Here is a 22,231-nt window from a genome sequence, read left to right as displayed (position 1 = left end):
AAAGATTTCACCCCCACCCCCCTAATACTAATTTGATTACCCTCTTCGAAGAAAAAGCCTCATCTCTATGTGCTCCTATATCTTCAGCTGTTTGCTTGCAGACTGGGAAGGTCCAATGGCCTTTTGTCTTGTGTTTCTCTTTGGCTCAGGTATCCCGACTCAGAAGCGAGGTGCCCTCGAGGGCCTGGGGCAAGTGTTTGCGTGCTCCACCTGCCCCCTGTGTCAGGGAGGCACTAGGACCTGGCAGGCGGTGGCTGCCTTATGAGTCAGACCAGCACTGGAGCTTCCTCAGCCCTGCTGAGAAGAGTCAATGAGGAGAGACATGTGAATGGCTCACCAAGGTTTGAATGCAGTTCGCGGACTGGGCTGCCAGAGGCTGGGAACCAAGTTGGGAAGAGGGGATTTCACCTTGGGGAGCCTGTCAGAAGTGGGAGCCCAGCAAGGTGAGTCTTTCCAGCCAGCCTGGCATTGTCAAAATGAATCGTCATGCTTAGCAAGTGAGACTTGTTTGGTTTTATTTTATTTTGTCTATAGATAGCAAAAAAAAAAACCAAAAAAAAGTATAATACCGAGTTGCACGTTCAGGAAGCAGGTGGACGTGATTAAAACGTCTATTCTATTTGCAGCCAGAAAGCGAGCGATTTGCTCCCAGGACTGCTGTGGAGCTGCAGAAAGAGCCCTTGCAAAGGCTTGCTCCCTTCCCCCCCTCCCTTGAAGAAGGTGTGGTGAGCCTGAGCCCGAGAGCAGGCTTGAGAAGTTCAAAGCCTCTTTGCTCTTGAAAGCTCTTGCAAGGTCTCTGGCGTTTGCAAGCTCGGAGCTGTCAGGTGGGAGCGACGCAGCTCTTAAGAAGATAATTCCTGGGTGTTTTCTCATGGGAAGAAGGATCACCCGGAAGCCTCTTGGGTGTTGAGGCATAAACCAAGGCAAGGTGCTTTGGGGGAGCTGTGGGCATGGGGGGTGGGGGGGGGGGGCAGATGCTAAGCTAAACCCAACAGAAATGACCTCTCCTTGCTCAGAGATCCTCGTGTGTGTTATTGCCTACTCTTTTGACCCCGCCCCTTCTTATCTATCTTTCATTTGGTAAATCGCACGTTATAATTCGCGGTGTGTCGAGAAGAAATTGAACCTTGTGGGGGTGCTTGAGCACCTCCGATATTGAGCAAACCCATTACTTGAAGCAAGGAGCAGTCACTTGCGTGGAGTTTAGTCCCCCCCCCCCCCGATCAGTTTGTGAAAAGTTGGCCCCTATGTACTATGCCAATCTCTGCTTATGGCAAGGCTGACAATTCCAGGTCAGAAGTGCACCGGGATGGGAGGGGGGGGGGGTATGTCTGTCTGTCTGACTGTTTCGGTGACTCTGCGGGGAAGCCTAGATGAGTAAAAAGTGAAAGTGCCTTGGGGAGCTTTCCTGCCCTCTGACTAATCCTGATTCATGCTTGCATTTTCCAGCGCTATCCTGGCCACTTTCCCTTCGGGGGGTGCCGTTGTCTCGTGGCTTGTTGGGGTTTCTGCCCCGGGTGTAGCAGTTTCAAGGGACCTTTGCTTTTCGCTCACCATCTCTCCTGTGGGCAGGGACCAATCGGAACATGCGATATTTCTCCTAAACTAGCGCTTCGGTTTCTTTTTTTTATTTAACGCGCCTTATTCCAGCATAGCGCAGAGTTCTTTAGAACTCGGTCTGGGACGCTGATTGAAAAGGACTGTCCTAGACCAATTCCTGTAACACGCTGGTACCCGACACTGTACAAAAAGGGTGTCGCTGCCCTAACGTTGTCACCCGTGGAGCCTGCCATGAGCGTGGTAGAGAACAAATACTGTACGTGGAACCGGGTTTTGCGCGTTAGGATGCTTAGCGCACGGATTCAATTTACAAGAGATAAGAAAGGACTGCTCTAATTTGCTAATGTTGTACCACCTAGAAATGAACTGTTTAGACTGGAGAGAAAAAAAAAAGATATCAGAGAGAGAGAAAACTTGATTTTACTGTTTTATAAGCCATAAATTCGAGTTAGTCCGCTATGTCAAAAGATCTCAGTATGTATCATATCACAGATAATATTTCCTGCTCAACAACAACAAATACGAGCCATGTGATACATCACAGTGTTTATAGCAGAGTCTCCTGAAATATTTCAGAAATACCACGGCGAAAGTCTTGTGCTCAGCTATGAAATAAGTTGCATCTGTTCTCCAAATGCAATGACGTGAGCTGCAGTTCTAAAGCCCAAGTAATAGGGATTTTTTTTTGAATCTTTCTCTGCTGTGTTTACCTCTGCGGAGCAAGCTAAGCCAATAGTGACCTCTACTGGCCACTGCCACCCAACTCAGGAGAAGTATCTCAGATTGGACATATCTAATCAAATACTAGAATTTGTGCCAAGAATGGAAGCTAGGAAACAAAATGTTTGAACCTAAAATACATTCCTTTTCAGATTAGTCAAAGACTACAGATTCCTTAATTATGATTAAAGGGACTAAGGTCCAAGGAGTCACATTGACATGCTGACTTGTGACCTTGCGTGGAGGAGAAGGGGTAAATCTCTTTTACCTGCAGCTTCCATCTATTTCTTTGGGCTTTCAGCTCGGTTAAAAGTATTTTCTTTGGGAGTATGTGCCCTGACCTTTCTTTCACCAATACCTGACGTTTTCCCCATTCTGTGTAGCCTCCACTCCCAACACTCTACGTAACCCAATCTAATCTAATCCTTAGGTTTGTATACCGCATCATCTCCACGTTCGTAGAGCTCGACGCGGTTTACAGTAGGGGAAATAGGAAGGAACTACAACAGAGGGTTAGAGGTAGAAGTGTGAAGAAAATTTAGAGGACTTGGGATGCCTTGATTCCTAAGTTGGAGGGAGACTTACATTTTTTGAGAAAAGCCAGGTTTTCAGATGTTTGCGGAAAACTTGGAGAGAGCTCAAGTTCCGAAGAGGGGAGGTAAGGTTGTTCCAGAGCTCAGTGATTTTGAAGTGGAGGGAGGTCCCTAGCTTTCCTGTGTGGGAAATGCCTTTTAGTGATAATATAGCATTGATAATTCTTTTGGCAGTTCTTGGAACACGGAACCTGTCCAGTGGTGCGAAGCACCGTTGAGTGCTAGCCAAGACTGAATTGAGACCTAACCTGAGAAACGAATCCCGAACCCACTGCAGCTCACTGAGCTACCAGGCTGGCCTTTAAAATCTTTTTTGTGTGTGTGTGTGTTTTGTGGTGTAGAAAAATCTCTTAGTTAATACATCTATACATTCTATATCATCTGTCTCTTCAACCCAAGCAAAAGGGCAATCCCTTAACAAGTGACGTAATGTTTAGACATCGAGTATGACAGGGGTTGGGTTTGAGTATTCATGCCTCATGCCTCTAGGGTTGGGATGGGAAACCAGTCTCGGTAACTCGGATGGTTGAGTTGGCCATGATGTACGTTGGATTGTAGTTCAAGTTTTTGAGTTCCAGAATCTTTTAAGTGTGTCTATCCTCTTAAATGAACGGTAAAGACCACTGTTCTGTTTGCTGCCTTTCCTCTCTGCTACAGTAACATAACATTTGTGTGTGTGAAGGTGGGGGGGGACAAAGGTTTTTCTCCTGACGTGGTCATTTAAAATGCAGCTTCCTTCTAGTCCTCAATATGAGAAATAAAGGAAAAGAGCACAGAAGGCTTTGGGATCATTCTGTCTGCCTGTAGATTACATTTAATAGGTTCTGGTCTACCCTACCACCCTCTACTTTAAATCAGTGTTAAGATAAATATTTGTAAACCAGGCAGCTTCTAAAGGCTAATAGCAAGCTCTGTAATGTACATTATAAACATTAATGGTGCTCTGGAGCCTTTACCAAATGCTCACCAGTCGCTTTGGAACCAAACCTTAAAGACTCTGCCTTTTGTTTCTCTTTCCACCCTCCGCTTGCGTGTACCGTCTAGCCACTCAAAGCAGCCAGCCATGTTCAACACGGAATGGTTATGACCAGCTGGGACTTGAGAAGTCCCCTTATGGCAAAAGCCAGCCAGTGTTTAGAGAGAAGTGTGTCAGGTTTTTAATTGGAATTCTTAATCTCGTTGAAATCCAGTAAGATTTGCTATCCAGAGATCCTTTTTAAGAAGAGAGAGCTAGAATAACATAGGATCTTCCCTGAGGCATGATTGTGCACAGATATGTTTGTTCTTAAGGTGGCAACTCCCTAAATGTCCTAAAAGAATAACGAAGGAATCCCGTAGACTCATCTGAAGATAATCATGCATGTGGGTGGAGGTTCATCTTTTTGGGTAGCTGATTCAACTTCAGGCTTACTTGTTAATGGCATACAGCTCTTGACATTTTAACTAGAGAATGACACAGGGGCAAATTTGTCCCCGTCCCTGCAGGACCTCGATTTCACCGTCCCGTCTCCGCGGGTTTGTCGCTGCCCCATTCCTGTAAGCTGCGCCTTAACTGCACAAGCCTCGAACACTTATGATCTTAAAATGTTTGAGGCTTGTGCAGATGAGGACGGAGCTGGCAGGGACAGGAAGAGAGCCCGCGGGGATGGGACGGGAAAATGAGTTCCTGCGGGGACGGGGGAAACGTTGACCTCGTGTCGTTCTCTACTTGGGAGAACAGGATAAAAAAATTGAATAAATAAATAGCGTGAAATGTTTCAGCCTCTGATAACCAGAGCTGGTATTGTGATGTCATAATGCCTCATTCCACCAATGACTAAGAGCCAACCTCATCAGTGATGTCACAATGACTTGATTGTCCTTTACTTGGCTCAGGTTTACTACATTTTGATTTTTAGAGTAGTGCAGTGAAGAGAATGACACGGGGGACACATTTTTCCCCGTCCTTAATGAATTTAATTTCCCCATCCTTGCGAATTTTTGTCGCTGTCGCTGCCCCATTCCTGTAAGCTCTGCCTTAACTGCACAAGCCTCGAACACTTGTGATTTTAAAATGTTTGAGGCTTGTGCAGGTAAGGACAGAGCTTGCAGGAATGGGGCCGGGATGGGAAATTGCGTTCCCGTAGGGACAGGGAAAAATTTGTCCCCATGTCATTCTCTAATTTTAGACACTCCATAGCCACAAACATGGTAGCTGTCAATAAAACGGGATTTTCATACTGGATGTCATGGTGGATTATCCTGTCCTTTCTGCCTTCTTGCTCATCAGCTTGGCTTCGGCTCAGTTTGTTAGTGGCACAAGTCATAACCATCTGCAAGCCATTGGTTGGCCTAGGTCAGGGGTAGGGAACTCCAGTCCTCGAGAGCCGTATTCCAGTCGGGTTTTCAGGATTTCCCCCATGAATATGCATGAGATCCATTTGCATGCACTGCTTTCAATGCATATTCACTGGGAAAATCCTGAAAAACCCGACTGGAATACGGCTCTCGAGGACCAGAGTTCCCTACCCCTGGCCTAGGTGAAGTGAATTGCTAGGCTCAATACAAGTTCAATTGCACGTGTCAACATTCATTAAAAATAACAATTAGAACAGACTCACCCACATCGGTCTCCAATAAATTCATCATATATGTTTTCACTGACTTTCCATTCTTTTGTGATTTATGGATGCTGCACGTAAAGGCCGACAAAAGAGAAACATAACAAACTCTTTATAGACCTCCTTTTTAGTTTTGTAAATATGACCGTTTACAGAACGGTACCTTAGGTGTCTAAGGGCCAATGACTCTTTACTATAAATCTAAAATGTAAACAGGATTATTGATTGAAGTGCATACTTCTTCACTTCTAGTCTTCCATTCTCCCTTTAAAAGGGATTTATCACGCATACACGTCTCCCTCCGTATTTGCGGTTTCAGCATTCGCGATTTCGTTTATTCGTGGTTTTTAGCTTGCTGGCTCCTCCCCCCCCCCCCCCCAATTATTTCAGCTTGCATAGAAAAATCGCCGATTCCAAGCGTTCACGGAGAAAATCGCCGATTCCCGGCACTTTCTTCACCGTGTTATGCCTCTCCTTCAGGAACAGACCAGGCCTCCCACCGTGTTATTCGCGGTTTCGCCACATTCACGATGGTTTTTAATAGGAAACCGCGAATGACATATGAAAAAGTTATTTGCGGTTTTTCTGTATTTGCGGTTCTGTTAATCCCCTATCGCAGCGAATATGGAGGGAGACGTGTACCTTTTTTTTTTTTTTTTTTTTAGAGCTTGTTTGATATTTACAATTCAAAAAACTGCAAGGGAACTTGCTTATCAAAGGTGATACTATAAATAACTCTTTTACTAATCACCTTTTCTTTTCTTCAAACAATCATACTTATTTCAACGTATAGCTGATATGGTAAAGTGAACACTCAGACCCACAGCTGAGGTCCGGTGAAAAAATTACGGGGCAGCTGTTAAAGAGACCATCATAGTTGTTCACAGTCTCTTCCACCATACAAAGACTAAATAACATCAAATCAAATTTAAATCAAACAAATAAAATAATATATATGAGAAACAACGACTTAACTTTGAATGGTGTAGGTGATAAACATAACTGCTCCGGGCTCCTCCTTTATTCTCATTACCGACCCCCCAACCTAGGTTTCACCCACTGGCTTCTTCAGGAGGGGTACGGCACAAACACTCCATACTGCACACAGACGCGCTTCGTCAGTAGCGCGTCTGTGTGCAGTATGGAGTCGTTGTTTCTCATATATATTATTTTATTTGTTTGATTTAAATTTGATTTGATGTTATTTAGTCTTTGTATGGTGGAAGAGACTGTGAACAACTATGATGGTCTCTTTAACAGCTGCCCCGTGATTTTTTCACCGGACCTCAGCTGTGGGTCTGAGTGTTCACTTTACCATATCAGCTATACGTTGAAATAAGTATGATTGTTTGAAGAAAAGAAAAGGTGATTAGTAAAAGTGATATTTACAATTGACATGCATCTCCCACTCGCAAGGGACATGCTTCCCAATAAAACTGAATGTGCCAATCAGATGTGCTCTTGTTAAACATAGAAACATAGAAGATGACGGCAGAAAAGGGCTACAGCATATCTGAGCCACCTAGAGGGCTGGCCTAACAATCAACCCTTCTGTACACACCTGGGGTCATATTGACCCCAGCCTGATGACTTAGGGCTCCTTTTACTAAGGTGTGCTAACGTTTTTAGCGCACGCACGAAATTACCGCGCGGTACGCTTCTAGAGTAACGCCAGCTCAGTGCTGGCATCAAGGTCTAGCACGCGCGGCAATTTTGCGTGCACTATTCCGCACGTTAAGGCCCTAACGCACCTTAGTAAAAGGAGTCCTTAGTCGAGTTGCTTAATTATAAATTGTCATTTTGATTTCAAATTCCAGGTACCTTTTCGATAGTAACAGACAATGCGTTTCCTGTCGTCTGCGATAAATGCAGCTTTTGAAATTTTATGTTTTAACCTAGTTTAACGTGACTTCACTGATTATACACACATGGGGGGGGGGGGTCAAATCGACCCCACGGGTTTATGAAGGCAACATTGTCAGCAGCGGAATACAGCACTGAAAAAGTCGTGATGGATCTCCAGATCTTCAAAGTAATGGCCGACAAATGAGATAAGAGACGTTGAAAACGTGTGAAAATATTTTGTTAGGTTTTGCTAACAACAGACTTTTTTTTTTTTTTTACATTTGCACAGTGAATGTGCTGAATAAGAGAAGAAACATTTTTGAAACAGTTCCGGAACATCACCGGTTGTGCCGTAGGCCAAAATATACGTTTTATAAACACAAATGTTTCACTTGCGTGCCATGACAGCGAGAATTTGCTAAATTATTAAGCTGAAGCAACTTTCAGTGCTTATAAGATATTGAAGGGGATTGACTTAGTAGAGAAAGAGAGATTGTTCACCCTCTCCAAGGTGAAGAGCACGAGAGGGCACTCGCTAAAGTTAGAAGGGAAAAGATTCCATACAAACGTAAGGAAGTTCTTCTTCACCCAGGGAGTGGTAGAAATCTGGAACGCTCTTCCGGAGGCTGTTGTAGGGGAAAGCATCCTTCAGGGATTCAAGACAAGGTTGGATAAGTTCCTACTGGAACAGAACATACGCAGGTAAGGCTACTCAAATAGGGCCCTGGTCTTTGACCGCGAGAGCGGACCGCTGGGCACAATGGACCACTGGTCTGACCCAGCAGCGGCAAATCTTATGTTCTTAGGGGTCAAAATGACCCCCGGTATGTAAAGGAGTCAATAATTTAACGTATGCATGGAAGGATTAAGCAAGACAGCAGTAAAGAACAGCAATAGTCTTGATAGCCACACAGTCAAGAGCCATCACCCTGTACTTTAAATACAGGGAGTGAATTGGGATTTCCAAACAGCCCACTTATACAGCTAAATGGTTTTGGAACCTACCTTTCTTACTATATTTATATATTTAAATGTATGATGCTCAACTGTCTATATTTTTACAGGGCTGTTTTGAGGGTGGTAGTCCTCAAATGACCATGACTGAATTTATGAAATTCTCAGGGGAGCGAGAAGGAGCACAAAGCTGAAGTTGTAATAACATTGATATCCTTGCACAGGCCCTGGCTACATACCCATGGGAAAGGGTGGATTCAGATCTTTCATTTCCTTTCGTGCAACAGCTGATTCCCTGGGCCAAATGTAGGTATCCTCCCATACCTGGAAGTTGTCCTTGCCCTGTGTGTCGACAGCAGAGCATCTTCCATCAATGAATCGGGTCCTTTGAATAGCTCCCCCGGAACCTGGAATACAATCAAGCTTTCCATTCCAAGGGAATTGCAAAGACATCTCTAAAAAAAGCATCTCTTTTTAAAAAATCAGATGGGATGCTCGGTGTCAGGTCAAAAGCGCGCCGGGACAAAGGCGTAGACAATTGAGCGCAGCACGGAGGCACGCACCGCAGAAAATTACTGTTTTTAGGGCTCCGACAGGGGGGGGGGCGTGGGGGGGAACCCCCCCACTTTACTTAATAGAGATCGTGCCGCGTTGTGGGGGCGTTGTGAGGAGTTTGGGGGGTTGTAACCCCCCACATTTTACTGAAAACTTCACTTTTTCCCTGTTTTTAGGGAAAAAGTTAAGTTTACAGTAAAATGTGGAGGGTTACAACCCCCCAAGCCCCCCCCAATGCAGGCGCGATCTCTATTAAGTAAACTGGGGGGGCTCCCCAACAAAACCCCCCCATTGGAGCCCCTAAAAACTGTAATTTTCTTCGGCACGCGCCTCCGTCTTGCGCTCAATTGTCGTCGCGCGCCTTTGTCTATGAACCTTTATGGATATTATATGTTTTATCCACATTAATTGCTTGAAAAATTTCCCTCCTAAAGGTAGGATGCTTCCCATATGGAAGATTTGCCTCTTTTTCTGCACATAGCTAAATCTACTTTCACTGGAACTTGGCCTTCTGCACCCTGTTAATGAAAGGTCGAGAGCATCCCGGTTCATAGACAACCCCGCGAAAGACAAAGGCGCGCGCCGACAACTGAGCGCAAGACGAAATGATCATCTGTCTTACAGTTACACTCTTTTAATATGGCTAAATGGCCATAGCTTGAGCGGAATTCTTTATAAAGGTAATTAATAAATCTAGTTGCAGAGAGACGTACTGATCCCAGAGGGCATAATGGACTCAGTTCTTTAAATGAGCCCGAATTTGGGCACCCCAAAAAAAGCACGCCAAGTGCTATTCTTTAAATAGTGCTCAAGTTGCGTGCTGTTTAGTGCCAGATAGGATTTACTCCAAGTGAACCCAAGTGAACCCTGGGGCAAAGTCGCACTAGCGTTTTTAGCGCCGGCTGCCACGGAAACAGCTCCAATGTTCATAGGAATTCCTATGGAGCGTTTGAGCAGTGGAACGCTCTGGGCCGCAGTAGAGACCTCTACCTTGGCTTAGTAAAAGAGGGCCAATGATAGAACTGTGTTCGGTTTTTCTCTGTGTGTATGTAAAGAGCTACCTCAACTTACTCAGACCGCCCACAAAATAGTTGCCTTTGAGTTTAGCGGTTAGTGGTGCTATTCAGTGTTGCTGAAAATCAGAGGATAATCCTGAACAAACAATTTAACCAGCCAGGAGCTGGTTATATCGCTTTGAATGTTGACCCTAAGGAAAGCCATTGTGAAAGTACAGTGATCTTCTAAATTATTTTTGAGTTAAGAAAGGTAAAATGCTATGAGGAGGCATCTCGAGGGCGGAGTTCTACTCCTTACATTACATTACATTACTGGCTTATATTCCGCCTGTACCTTGCAGTTCTAAGCGGATTACATCAGAAAGATAGCTGGACATTTCCAGGAAGAGAAATACAATTAAAGAAGTTGGACCTAGTACAACAAAAAAGATAGCTGGACTTTTCCAGTAAAAGGAATACAATTGAAGGCGTAAGGTCTAAAGCAATTTTGATGAGAGGATTCTAAGAGGGGGCGAGAGGGGAAACGGGAGGGATTAGGACGTTTGGGTGAATTTCTTGAATAGTAGGGTCTTGATTTCTTTGCGGAAAGCCTTGAGGTCAGTTGAAGCTGTCAGTAGGTTGGTGATGGTGGGATCCAGTTTAGCTGCATGTGTTGCTAGTAAGTTGTTATACATCTTTTTGCGTTTAGTTCCTTTAAAAGGGGGGTAGGAGAAAGGGGATTGGGTTCTCCTCTGTCTGGTTGAGAGGTTCCTGTTTAGACGGTTGTTTAGGTGGGTGGGTGCCGTTCCGTTTAATGTTTTGAATAACATGCAGTTAGTTTGAATTGGATGCGGGCTTGTATTGGAAGCCAGTGTGAGTCTAGGAAGGCGTTGGTGATGTGGTCAAATTTTCCAAGGGAATAGATCATTCTGAGGGCAGTGTTCTGCACGGTCTGTAGTTGTTTTATTAGGTAGGTGGGACAAGAAAGGTAGAGGATATTGCAATAATCCAGTAGACTTAGGACTAGGTATTGGACTATGAGCCTGAATTGTTCTTTTTCAAAGAATTTTCTGATTTTGCGAAGGTTGCGCATGGTGAAGAATGCTTTTTGTGTGATTTTGTTGATTTGCACCTGAAGAGTGCAACCTCTGTCTACTGTTACTCCAAGGAGTTTGAGAGTGGGTTGTAAGGGATATTTGGTGGTTTTAATTTCTAGCTCAGTTATAGAAGGGGTTTTGTCCTTTTTAAGCAGTAGAAATTTAGTTTTATCTGGGTTGAGCTTCAGTTTGTGTTCTGTCATTGAGGTGCATAAGTGAACTCTTCTAGAAATAATATAGCCGTGACCCGCCTAGGTTGTAGGCGGGATCGAAATGTAAAAATAAATAAAACCAACTAGTGAAAAGTTACATGCTATGAGTTGATTGCATATGCTTTGATGGGTGTGTACAGGGACATAGTGCATAGGTTGTAGAATTCTGTGACTGATTGCACTTATGGGTAAGGGTTATACATTTGATAGACCGCCTTTCTTTGATGCAACCACAGCCATTTACATATTATATGAAGCAGGTATTTTCTCTGTCCCTGGGTACAAGTGGATCGATTTTTCACTCCATCAGAAATTTCAAAGACTAGGGGACACTCGATTAAGTTACAGGGAAATGCTTTTAAAACCAATAGGAGGAAATAATTTTTCACTCGGAGAATAGTTGCCAGAGGATGTGGTAAGAGCGGATAGTGTAGCAGGATTGGACAAGCTCCTGGAGGAAACGTCCATAGTCTGTTATTGAGAAAGACATGGGGGAAGCCTCTGCTTGCCCTGGATTGGTAGCATGGAGTGTTGCTATTCCTTGGGTTTTGGCCCCCATGGGAATGGGCTACTGGGCTTGATGGACCCTTGGTCTGACCCAGTAAGGCTATTCTTATGTTCTTACATGAGCCAAGTATAGGACAATCAACCCATTGTAACATCACTCATGAGGTCGGCTCTGAGGCACTGTGGAATGAGGCATTATGACATCACAATCTCAGCTCTGGAATGTTGCTCTCATTGGGGGTCCAGAATCTTTGAGATGCTGGAATGTTGCTTCTCTTTGGGTTTTGGCCAGGTACTAGGGACCTGGATTGGCCACCATGAGAACGGGCTACTGGGCTGACCCAGTAAGGCTTTTTGTCTGTTCTTATGTCCTTACAACTGTTTCTACAGGGATGGAAAGGCTTTGTAGATAGTGTTAGTGGAACACCTCTCTAGGAGCCAGATGTGCTAAGCATTTTTCCCAGAAATACAAATTGCAAGAATTCCCTTAGTGCATCTGGCTCCAAGTCTTTTCATCTGTTTCATGGTCCAGTTGTATGTGCAAACACAACATAACTCACAATTTACATTATAACAGGGCGATCGAAAGGGATGGAAATATTTGACTTTCATTGTATATAGCTGGCATAGATAATTATTTTCTTGTACATTGCTAGACGGCTCTGTTTTGATACAGTGAATATGTTAAGGCATCCATTACATTTACGTCTGAATCAACTGCTCTTGTTGAGTTCTTTGTTAGCTTCACTGAGCAAGTACGGCCAAAAGTAATGTATCTTTTGCTGCACTTGTATGACTGTCAAGACACCAATGGATTCAAGTGGATAGTTTCTGATTTACTAGGCTTTTTGTCACTTAGACAAAGGATAGTAGATGAAACAAGGGGTCAAGCCAACAAATTGAAAACAAATTAGATAAAGATTTTCTTATGCAGCACATCATTAAGGCAGTAGAATCTGTTGCCAGAAGCATGTCCAAGGAGGATTGGACATGCTTCTGGAGGAAATGTCCATATTAGCCAGGTAGACTTGGGAGAACCATTATTCATCCCTGGAAATAGAACTGTGGAAAATGGATCTACTTTTGGGATCTATTGGGTATTTTTGACCTAGACTTGCCACAGTTGGAGGCAGGAAGCTGGGTTTGAAGGACCATGGTTTGACTTGGTATGGCTTTATCCTGTACTCTTATGGAATGTCACCAAAAAGGGAACCCAAGGAGGTCTGAACGATGAGACAATCGAGGCACAACAAAGGAGTCGTGAGGATGAGATGTCAATAATTCAGCCACGGGTGTAAAGTGCTACTATCAATAAAGTGGACTTTGAACTTTACATCCGTGGCTGAATTATTGACATCTCATCCTCACGACTCCTTTGTTGTGCCTCTTATGGAATGTGCCAGCAGTTTCCAATGAGAAAGGAAATGCTACGCTAATGAATTTGGTGGACAAATGGTGCCATCCAGTACAGTCTCTCGTACAAAAATGATTGTTCTCCTAATGCACTTTCCATTTGAGAGAAGAGGACCGTCCCATTCTTCCCCTCTCCTTCTCCAGCTCTTCTCAAGCAGTGGCATGTTTTCAACCTCTCTCTTCACCTGGACAGTTTGCCTCGTATAAGACTGGCCGATAGCATTTTGTTGATTCTTCAAAGAAGTGAGCTCATGTTGTTGGCATGTGGTGGCGTCCTCGTCTTCACGGTGGGACTGCCACGTTCTCAGCAATTTAATCACTCATTCACATGACTGACCCCTTTTAGAGATTTGGTTTGGTAGAATGAATCACAGCAAACAAATTGAGCATATAAAAATAGTTCATATGGGTCTTAGATTTTTCAGTTCGTCCCTCAAATTTCAACAGCATTGTGCAGTACCGGCACAAGCTAATTATGAACTTGGCACTGCGGCAGGGTTTCTATGGTATAACACGATTTACCGTGACCGAAACTGCATTGCTTCCTTTGAGAACAATAACTTCCTTTCTAAATCAATTTAATGTGGTGTCACAGGATAATATGCAGCAAATCATGTTGATTTGTTAATTGCCCCCTTGTCGCCACGGTAGATCTCATGAACTCGGTGCTCAGAACGTAAGCACATAAGAGTTGCCATACTGGGCAAAGCAAAGGTCCATCAAGCCCAGTATCCTATTTCTAACTGGCCAATCCAAGTCAGAGAAACCTGGCAAGATCCCAAGTAGTAAATCAGATTTTATGCTGCTTATCCTAGGAATAAGGAGTGGATTTCCCCAAGTCTATATTAATAATAGTGTATGGACTTATGTTTTAGGAAAATAATCCTAACCTTTTTTTAAATCCTGCCAAGCTAACTGTCCTAGTGTGAAAAGGCAACAGTTAATAAGATTTTGCTTTCTTATTTGTGGTGTTTAGATTTTGGTGCTTTTTTATTATTTTGGGTAGGTTGCAGTATTTATAATCGTTAATGTGCTTAGCCTGTTCTCTCTGTTTAATTATTTTTGCGTTTTGTAATAATATTATCTGGTTATGGTGAATTCCTTTTGTAATTTTAGTGTAAATGAAGGAGATATCAAGTGTAATTAGTTTCTGATGTTGATTGCCTGTTGAAGCAAAGAATCCTTTTCCTGATTATGGTTGTCTTGCCGCATCTGAATAAGTGGAACTGACATTTTAGCCGTCATGCTGTGTGGCTTTCTTCAGGGTATGCTTCATTGTCTACAGTTTTGTCTTTAGGGTGAGGGGGGGGGGGAGGGAGGTTGCTGAAAAGTTCTCAGCCCAACCAAGAAGGAAAATGATATAGAGCCATGAAACTTACAAGTTATTCCACATGTTCAACACACTTGGCACATCGTATCTGAAGTGTCTGTAACCCTTCCAAAAAATACTCTTGATGTCTGGTCCCTGAAATACTCCGCCACTGTTGGCAATCACCTCCAAATCCACTTGAAAATTGTTGCCTTTTCAAACTCTTTTTTTTAAGGTTTAGAAACAGAAAATAGTCAGCTGGAGCAAGATCTGGTGAGTAGGGTGGATGGTCTATGCACTGAAACCCCAAATACATCAATACATCAATCGTTTTGCCAGCCTTGTGAGCAGATGCATTGTCTTGCAAAAAGAGAACTCTGTTCCATAGATTCTCTCTCCTTTTTTTCTTTCAATGCCTTCTTTAATTGGAACAGCAAGTTACAGTAGTATTCTGCATTAACTGTTTGGCCCCTTGGAAAATAGTCATTACAATAACTTGCTGATCCCAAAACACTGTGACCATGACCTTTTCTGCTGACTTGGGTCTTGAATTTCCTTGACCTTGGAGAACCTGAGTACCACCATTGCATGGTGTAAACATGTTTCATGAACAGTAACTAGTTGTTCCAAAAAGTTGGCACTAGCTCACTGAAAATGCTGCAAAATCACCTTGGAAATGTCCACTCGATGTTGTTTCTCATCAGCATTCAAACATTTGGGCACCCTCTTGACTGACAGCTTCTGCATACCCATCTGCTCATGGATTATACACCCAACGCATTCCCTGGATATCTGTAGTGTTTCAGCAACTGTTGTAGCTGATATTCACTGATCTGCCCAAATCAGGTCATGGACATGGTCAACAATTTCTGGAATTGAAACCTCCAAGACCTTGCTGAATCTTTGGTCTCGAAATCTCCATTCTGAAAGTTTGCACGCTAGTTCTTCACTGTGGAGTATGATGGGCATTTGTCATTCAACGTTTGCATCATACATTCATGGATTTCCTCTGGAGTTTTCTTCTGCAGGAATAGGAACTTCATGACGTCTCACAGGTCCACACTTGAAAATTCCGCACTTTTTATTGACATGGTTCAGTCAATGATCTGAAGCAATGTGAAAACATAGCATTATGATTTTGCAAATTGGCACTTTACAAAATCTTTTCAGCTACAATGGCAAAATAATGCCCAGAATTTAGGAAGCTGGTTGGGCTGAGAACTTTTCAGTATCCCCTCATATGTATTGTGCATTCTCAAACCCAATTGGTTGGAATTTTAGGTGGGTGGGTTTCTCTGGAGAGCAGGAGATGTTGGCAGGAAATTGAGGTGAGAAACCCCAGCCAATTAGGTTTGAGAACCCACTATATATAAAGATAAATTGCAGAGCTCACAGCATGATGGCTGAAATGTTGGTTCCACTTATTCAGATGCAGGAAGACCCAGAGAACTGTAAGAATCATCATGCATCCTTTTCCTCCCCATCTTTTCCTCCCCTGTCTAAGACTACAGCTGCAGGAATTTTGTACATTCCCAGGAGGTAAATGGACCAACATGGTACATTCCAAAATAGCCCCTGGGAAGCCGAGTCTGAGTGAGGGACTAAACTCTGGTACATTCCTAATATCCAAAGTGTTTTGTTGTTGTTGTTTTGGTTTTTTTTGACAGTAAGTGTTTGAGAGACTTTTTTGGGTGTAATTTTTCCCTACTCTGTATGTTCCTCAAGGAGATATTTTTGAAGGAGGTATGTAAAGTTTTCTTCAGGAAGAACTAGGGGCTCTAAGCAGAAGAGCTGGTCTTAAGTACTGAGATAGGAACATTGAGTTTGGCAAGTGAGATACCCAGAGGGAGAGCCAAAGGAAAGAAGCAGAAGTTGTATCCACTAGGGAACAAAGAGGAGCTCATTACTTATCCCAACCCTGTCCTGGAGGACCACCAGCCAGTCGGGTTTTAGGGATAGCCCTAATGAATATGAATGAGAGAGATTTGCATATAATGGAGGCAAGAGGCATGCAAATCTGCTCCATGCATATTCATTAGGGCTGTCCTGAAAACCTGACTGGCTGGTGCTCCTCCAGGACAGGGTTGGGAACTACTGTATTAAAGCACAGTAATGGACTGTATATTTTGCATTTACTATTGATGGAAATTCTATATCTTGGGGATGTTTCCTAATTTTTTGAAAAAAGATTTTACATAGAATATCCTCGCAGTGGACTTCTTTCAGATAAGAGAAGAAAAATCCTTGAGAAATTTAAATCAGAACTAAAAAGTTTCCTATATAGCAGAGGTGTCAAAGTCCCTCCTCGAGGGCCGCAATCCAGTCGGGTTTTCAGGATTTCCCCAATGAATATGCATGAGATCTATTAGCATACAATGAAAGCAGTGCATGCAACGCTCGGTTTGCGAGGCACGATTTGCAAGAGCGTTTTGCTCGTCTTGCAAAACACTTGCAAACCGCGTTACTCGCAAACCGAGGTTTGACTGTACTTTTAAAGCCAATAGGAGGAAATAGTTTTTTCACTCAGAGAATAGTTACACTCTGGAACACATTGCCAGAGGTTGTGGTAAGAGCAGCTGGTTTTAAAAAAGGTATGGACAAGTTCCTGGAGGAAAAGTTCATAGTCTGTTATTGAGAAAGACATGGGGGAAGCCACTTCTTGCCCTGGATTGGTAGCATGGAATGTTGCTACTCTTTGGGATTCCGGAATCTTTTGTTACTCTTTGGGGTTCTGGAATCTTGCTATTCTTTAGGATTCTGAATGGAATGTTGCTACTCTTTGGGATTCCGGAATCTTTTGTTACTCTTTGGGGTTCTGGAATCTTGCTATTCTTTAGGATTCTGAATGGAATGTTGCTACTCTTTGGGTTTTGGCCAGGTATTAGGGACCTGGATTGGCTACCATGAGAATGGGCTACTGGGTAGTTGGACCATTGGTTCTTATGCAAATGGTAGAGCGCTCTAAACCCTTGTAGTGTTTGTTCTATCTTCTCCTTGTCTCTTATTTCCTTTTCCCCTTCTTTTCTATCTTGGATTGTAGGTCTTTTCCTTTTCCCCACTTTCATTCCATTTCTGAAAGGCAGTAGAACTAGAACTTAATAATCATAAATGATATGAATGTGATATAAAAAAAAAAACACCACCACCACAATATCCCAAATGCACTGAATTTTCTTAGGGGTAGTCACTGGAAAGCAGGTCGACTTTTTTGAGATCCCGAAGTTAAAACTGAGGAGTCTCCATCCTGATGCGGTTAATACGAAAGCGTGATCGTTGCTGGGGGGGGGGGGGGGGGTCTGCTGCTTTTTGTATATAGGGAGTGAATCGTGTTGAATGAAGATATTTAAGCAGAGAAGGACATATGTTCAGATCAGGCTCATTGGGCACTATGCCAGTGCCATTTGAGATCATAATTAGTATCTGATGGTCCAACTACCCCTAGAAATTCAGTGCTTTGGGGATATTTGTTTTTCATAGTGTGTAATCCCTTAGCGAAATTCTACACTATATTCCACAGCATTGTATGCCATATGTGATGTAAAATACACATACTTGATCCCGATCTGCCTTTGCTATTTTGGGGACATAGTCCATAGATATCGTCTGTCTTGTCTCTCCATTAGAATTTTTATTTTTCCTAAGTTTTATACAAATTGTTTTGTGCACCTTCTGAAGCTTGCACCTCTGTAAGATTCAGGTTATACCATCATTGTATTCATGGCTACATTAGATCCCTCTTTCTTGTGAGTTGTGGGTTTGGATTTTTCATTTGTCCGTGCTTGTTTAAATACCTTTCTATTATAACCTATCCTCTTGAATAGCACAATTTAACAAGCAGAGCTAACATTTCTGGCAATAGAGGAGAATCCTTGTTGCAGCAGAAGATTCTTCTGTTTATAATAATACTAATAATTTATTTTCTTATATATCACCCCACCAACAGTTCTGAGCGGTTCACAACGAGACTAAAACAGAGCAGTTCAGCGAATAATATACAATTCCACAATGATAATACATTGTAAGCAATCAATAAAGTAGTGGCTAATATTCAATTTAAAATCCTAAAATCTAATGATTACAACTGGTGCAAAATGCAGCGGTCAAACTGATCTTCGGGTTGAAGAAGTTTGACCTTCCGACTCCTACATTGGCTGCCGATCTGATCATCCAGTACATTATGATATGCTCACCTCCATTCCCAAGTGTGATTATATAAACATATACCGGTATATACTTTTTGTGATATATACATTTATATTTTTTGATGGAAACTTCATAAAATTAAAATAAAAGGACCTTTAATATTTTTGCAAGCATTTTTGCAAGAATTTATCTGAAACACCGTATATGTAGTAGCTAGTTCTAGCACCTATAAGGAACTTCCTATCATTAACGCTTTACAAGTCCAATTTTGAACATCGTGTTACCCATTTTCTTCCATACAGTCTCATATTGGGTAAGATGTCATTTTAGGTCTGGTCCCTCTAATATCTTAATACCTTGGGAGGAAGGCAGGGGATAGAGAGAGACAGAAATGCTGGACTCTGGATGTGGGAGGAAGGGAAGAGGGACAGGGCACAGACGAGATGCTGGGCACAGAGTAAGAATGGAGGCAGGGACACAGAGAAGGAGATGCTGGGCACAAAGTAAGAATGGAGATGTGAACACAGAGAAGGAGATGCTGGGCAGAGTAAGAATGGAGGCGGGGACACAGAGAAGGAGATGCTGGGCACAGAGTAAGAATTGAGGCGGGGACACAGAGAAGGAGATGCTGGGCACAGAGTAAGAATGGAAGTGGGGGACACAGAGAAGGAGATGCTGGGTACAGAGTAAGAATGGAGGCAGGGACACAGAGAAGGAGATGCTGGGCAGAGTAAGAATGGAGGCGGGGACACAGAGAAGGAGATGCTGGGCACAGAGTAAGAATGGAGGTGGGGGTACAGAGAAGGAGATGCTGGGCATAGACTAAGAATGGAGGCAGGGGACACAGAGAAGGAGATGCTGGGCACAGAGTAAGAATGAAGGCAGGGACATAGAGAAGGAGATGCTGGGCACAGAGTAAGAATGGAGGCAGGGGGCACAGAGAAGGAGATGCTGGGCACAGAGTAAGAATGAAGGCGGGGACACAGAGAAGGAGATGCTGGGCACAGAGTGAGAATGGAGGCAGGGACATAGAGAAGGAGATGCTGGGCACAGAGTAAGAATGAAGGCGGGGACACAGAGAAGGAGATGCTGGGCACAGAGTAAGAATGAAGGCAGGGACATAGAGAAGGAGATGCTGGGCACAGAGTAAGAATGAAGGCGGGGACACAGAGAAGGAGATGCTGGGCACAGAGTAAGAATGAAGGCGGGGACACAGAGAAGGAGATGCTGGGCACAGAGTGAGAATGGAGGTGGGGACACAGAAAAGGAGATGCTGGATAGGTCAGATAGGGATTGAGAGAGAAGATAGACGGCAGACATGGAAATCGAAGAAATGTCAAGGGCAATTTTATTACAAGGGTTGTTTTGCTACAAGGCTATTTTTTCTGGGCTATTAGGTCGGGGTGCTTGCTCACTTCTACACAGGATGTTTTTCTTCAAGAATGAGAAAAAAAGAAGGAAAATAAACAGGGACATCACAGCGTCCTTAAATGTCAATGAGATGCTGGGTTTTTACAAATTATTGATATTTTTGTTGGTGGTTCTATCATGAACATTCATTTCAAGGCCTTGGAAGGTTGCATTATATTTGAATGTGTGAGCACTTTAGAGGTTTCTTGTGTTTTATGCTCATTTGGATGATGGTACTGTTTTATTGGTTTCATGTTGTCTTCTATTTATTTGTTCAATTTTCTATACCGTTCTCCCAGGGGAGCTCAGAACGGTTTACATGAATTTATTCAGGTATTCAAGCATTTTCCCCTGTCTGTCCCAGTGGGCTCACAATCTATCCATTGTACCTGGGGCAATGGTGGGATTAAGTGACTTGCAAAGGGTCACAAGGAGCAGCGTGGGTTTAAACCCACAACCTCAGGGTGCTGAGACTGTAGCCTTAAACATTGTGCCACTCTAGAAATTAAAATGTGAGCCAAGTATAGGACAATCAAGCCATTGTGACATCACTGAGGAGGTTGGCTCTAAGGCATTGGTGGAATGAGGCATTATGACATCACAAACTCAGCTGAAACTTTTCACACTAGTTATTCATTCAGTTTTTCCCAGGGGAACAGAACGGTTTACATGAATTTATTCAGGTATTCAAGCATTTTTCCCTGTCTGTCCTGGTGGGCTCATACTCTAATGCACCCGCTGAACAAGGACGTACGCTGATAGGGCTAGTCTCAGGGCGCTGATCGCGTGAGTGGACTGCTGGGCATGATGGACCACTGGTCTGACCCAGCAGCAGCAGCAATTAAGTGACTTGCCCAGGATCACAAGGAGCAGCAAGGGTTTGAACCCACAACCTCAGGCTGCCGAGGCTAACCACTGCGCCACACTCTCTTGAAATAAGGTGCTGTTTCAATGCTTTACCGAGGCAGAAAAGTTAAGAGTGAACTGATCCTAGAAGCAAACTCAATGCTTGTTTTCTATATTTGGGTGTCAGGTCAAAAGCGCGCTGGGACAAAGGCGCGCCAGACAATTGAGCGCAGCGCGCGCCGCCGCGCCGCTCTAAATTACTGTTTTTAGCGCTCCGACGGGGGGGTGTGGGGGGGAAAACCCCCCCACTTAATAGACATCGCGCCGCGTTGTGGGGGCGTTGTGGGAGGTGGGGGGGTTCTAACCCCCCACATTTTACTGAAAACTTCACTTTTTCCCTGTTTTTAGGGAAAAAGTTCAGTTTACAGTAAAATGTGGAGGGTTACACCCCCCAAACCCCCCATAACGCCGGCGCGATGTCTATTAAGTAAACTGGGGGGGTTCCCCAACAAAACCCCCCGTCGGAGCCCCTAAAAACTGTAATTTAGAGCGGTGCGGCGGCGCTGCGCTCAATTGTCGGCGCGCGCTTTTGTCTTTCGCGCCGTTGTCTATGAACCCTATATTTGTGTCTCTGGGCAGCAGTTTTTGCTTTCACTAGAAATTGGGGACTTAGTTATTCTTTATCCTTCTTTTTGCAAACCTCAGCACTCTGATTAATGAGAAATGCACATTGCACATACATGAGACTTGCCAGATTGACTCAGCCCAAAGATATAGTCAACTGAGCATCTTGGTTGGGCCAAGAATTTAGAGGATGTATATAAGATAAGCGGACCCATCCAACTCTCTTGCCTGTATATTGCATGCCAAGTTGTCTTGTCCCTTATTTCACCTCCCTTCAACTGCCCCCCCCCCCAAAAAAAACCCACTGAGATGGAGCATCTGCCTTTTCAGATTAAGCCTCTTTATCCCAAAGCTGACACTGGGGTAACTTTTCAGCCAATAGTGATGAGCAATTTATTTTTAGCTGCTGCTGGTTTTATGCCTGGTTACTCGAGGCTGGGCAATGTCGTGACACAGGCATTCGGGGGAGGGGAGGTTATTGTTCCCAATGTGCATCACTTTGCATTTGTTGACATTAAATTTCATCCACCACTTGGACGCCCAGTCTTCCAATTTCCTAAGGGTCCGCCTGCAATTTTTCACAATCCGCATGCGTTTTAACAACTTTGAACAGTTTAGTGTCATCTGCAAATTTAACCACCTCATTCGTTGTTCCAATTTCCAGATCATTTATAAATAAGTTAAATAGCACCGGTCCCAGTACAGACCCCTGCGGCACTCCACTGTTTACTCTCCTCCATTGAGAGAAATTACCATTTAACCTTACCCTCTGTTTTCTATCTGATAACCAATTCCTAATCCACAACTAAACTTTGCCACCTATCCCATGACACTTTAAAAGGAGATCG

General features: G+C 43.6%; 1 protein-coding gene across 3 annotated transcripts in view; it reads left to right on the top strand.

Annotated features, from left to right (window-relative positions):
* The first annotated feature begins 310 nt into the window (after positions 1-310).
* The window catches only part of NGF (nerve growth factor), a 63,567-nt gene continuing 41,646 nt past the window's right edge, over positions 311-22,231 (top strand). Inside the window, exon 1 of one of the 3 annotated variants that reach the window (XM_033917413.1) lies at positions 311-443. In XM_033917413.1, the coding sequence (XP_033773304.1) occupies positions 348-443 (96 nt within the window). In that variant the 5' untranslated portion in view covers positions 311-347. Of the gene's footprint in view, positions 444-767; positions 929-22,231 lie in introns of those variants that run through there. The other 2 variants (XM_033917414.1, XM_033917415.1) reach the window with 2 other exon arrangements.

Source organism: Geotrypetes seraphini, chromosome 13, assembly GCF_902459505.1.
Source record: "Geotrypetes seraphini chromosome 13, aGeoSer1.1, whole genome shotgun sequence".
NCBI lineage: Eukaryota > Metazoa > Chordata > Amphibia > Gymnophiona > Dermophiidae > Geotrypetes > Geotrypetes seraphini.
This window is presented reverse-complemented; position numbering and strand designations above follow the sequence as displayed.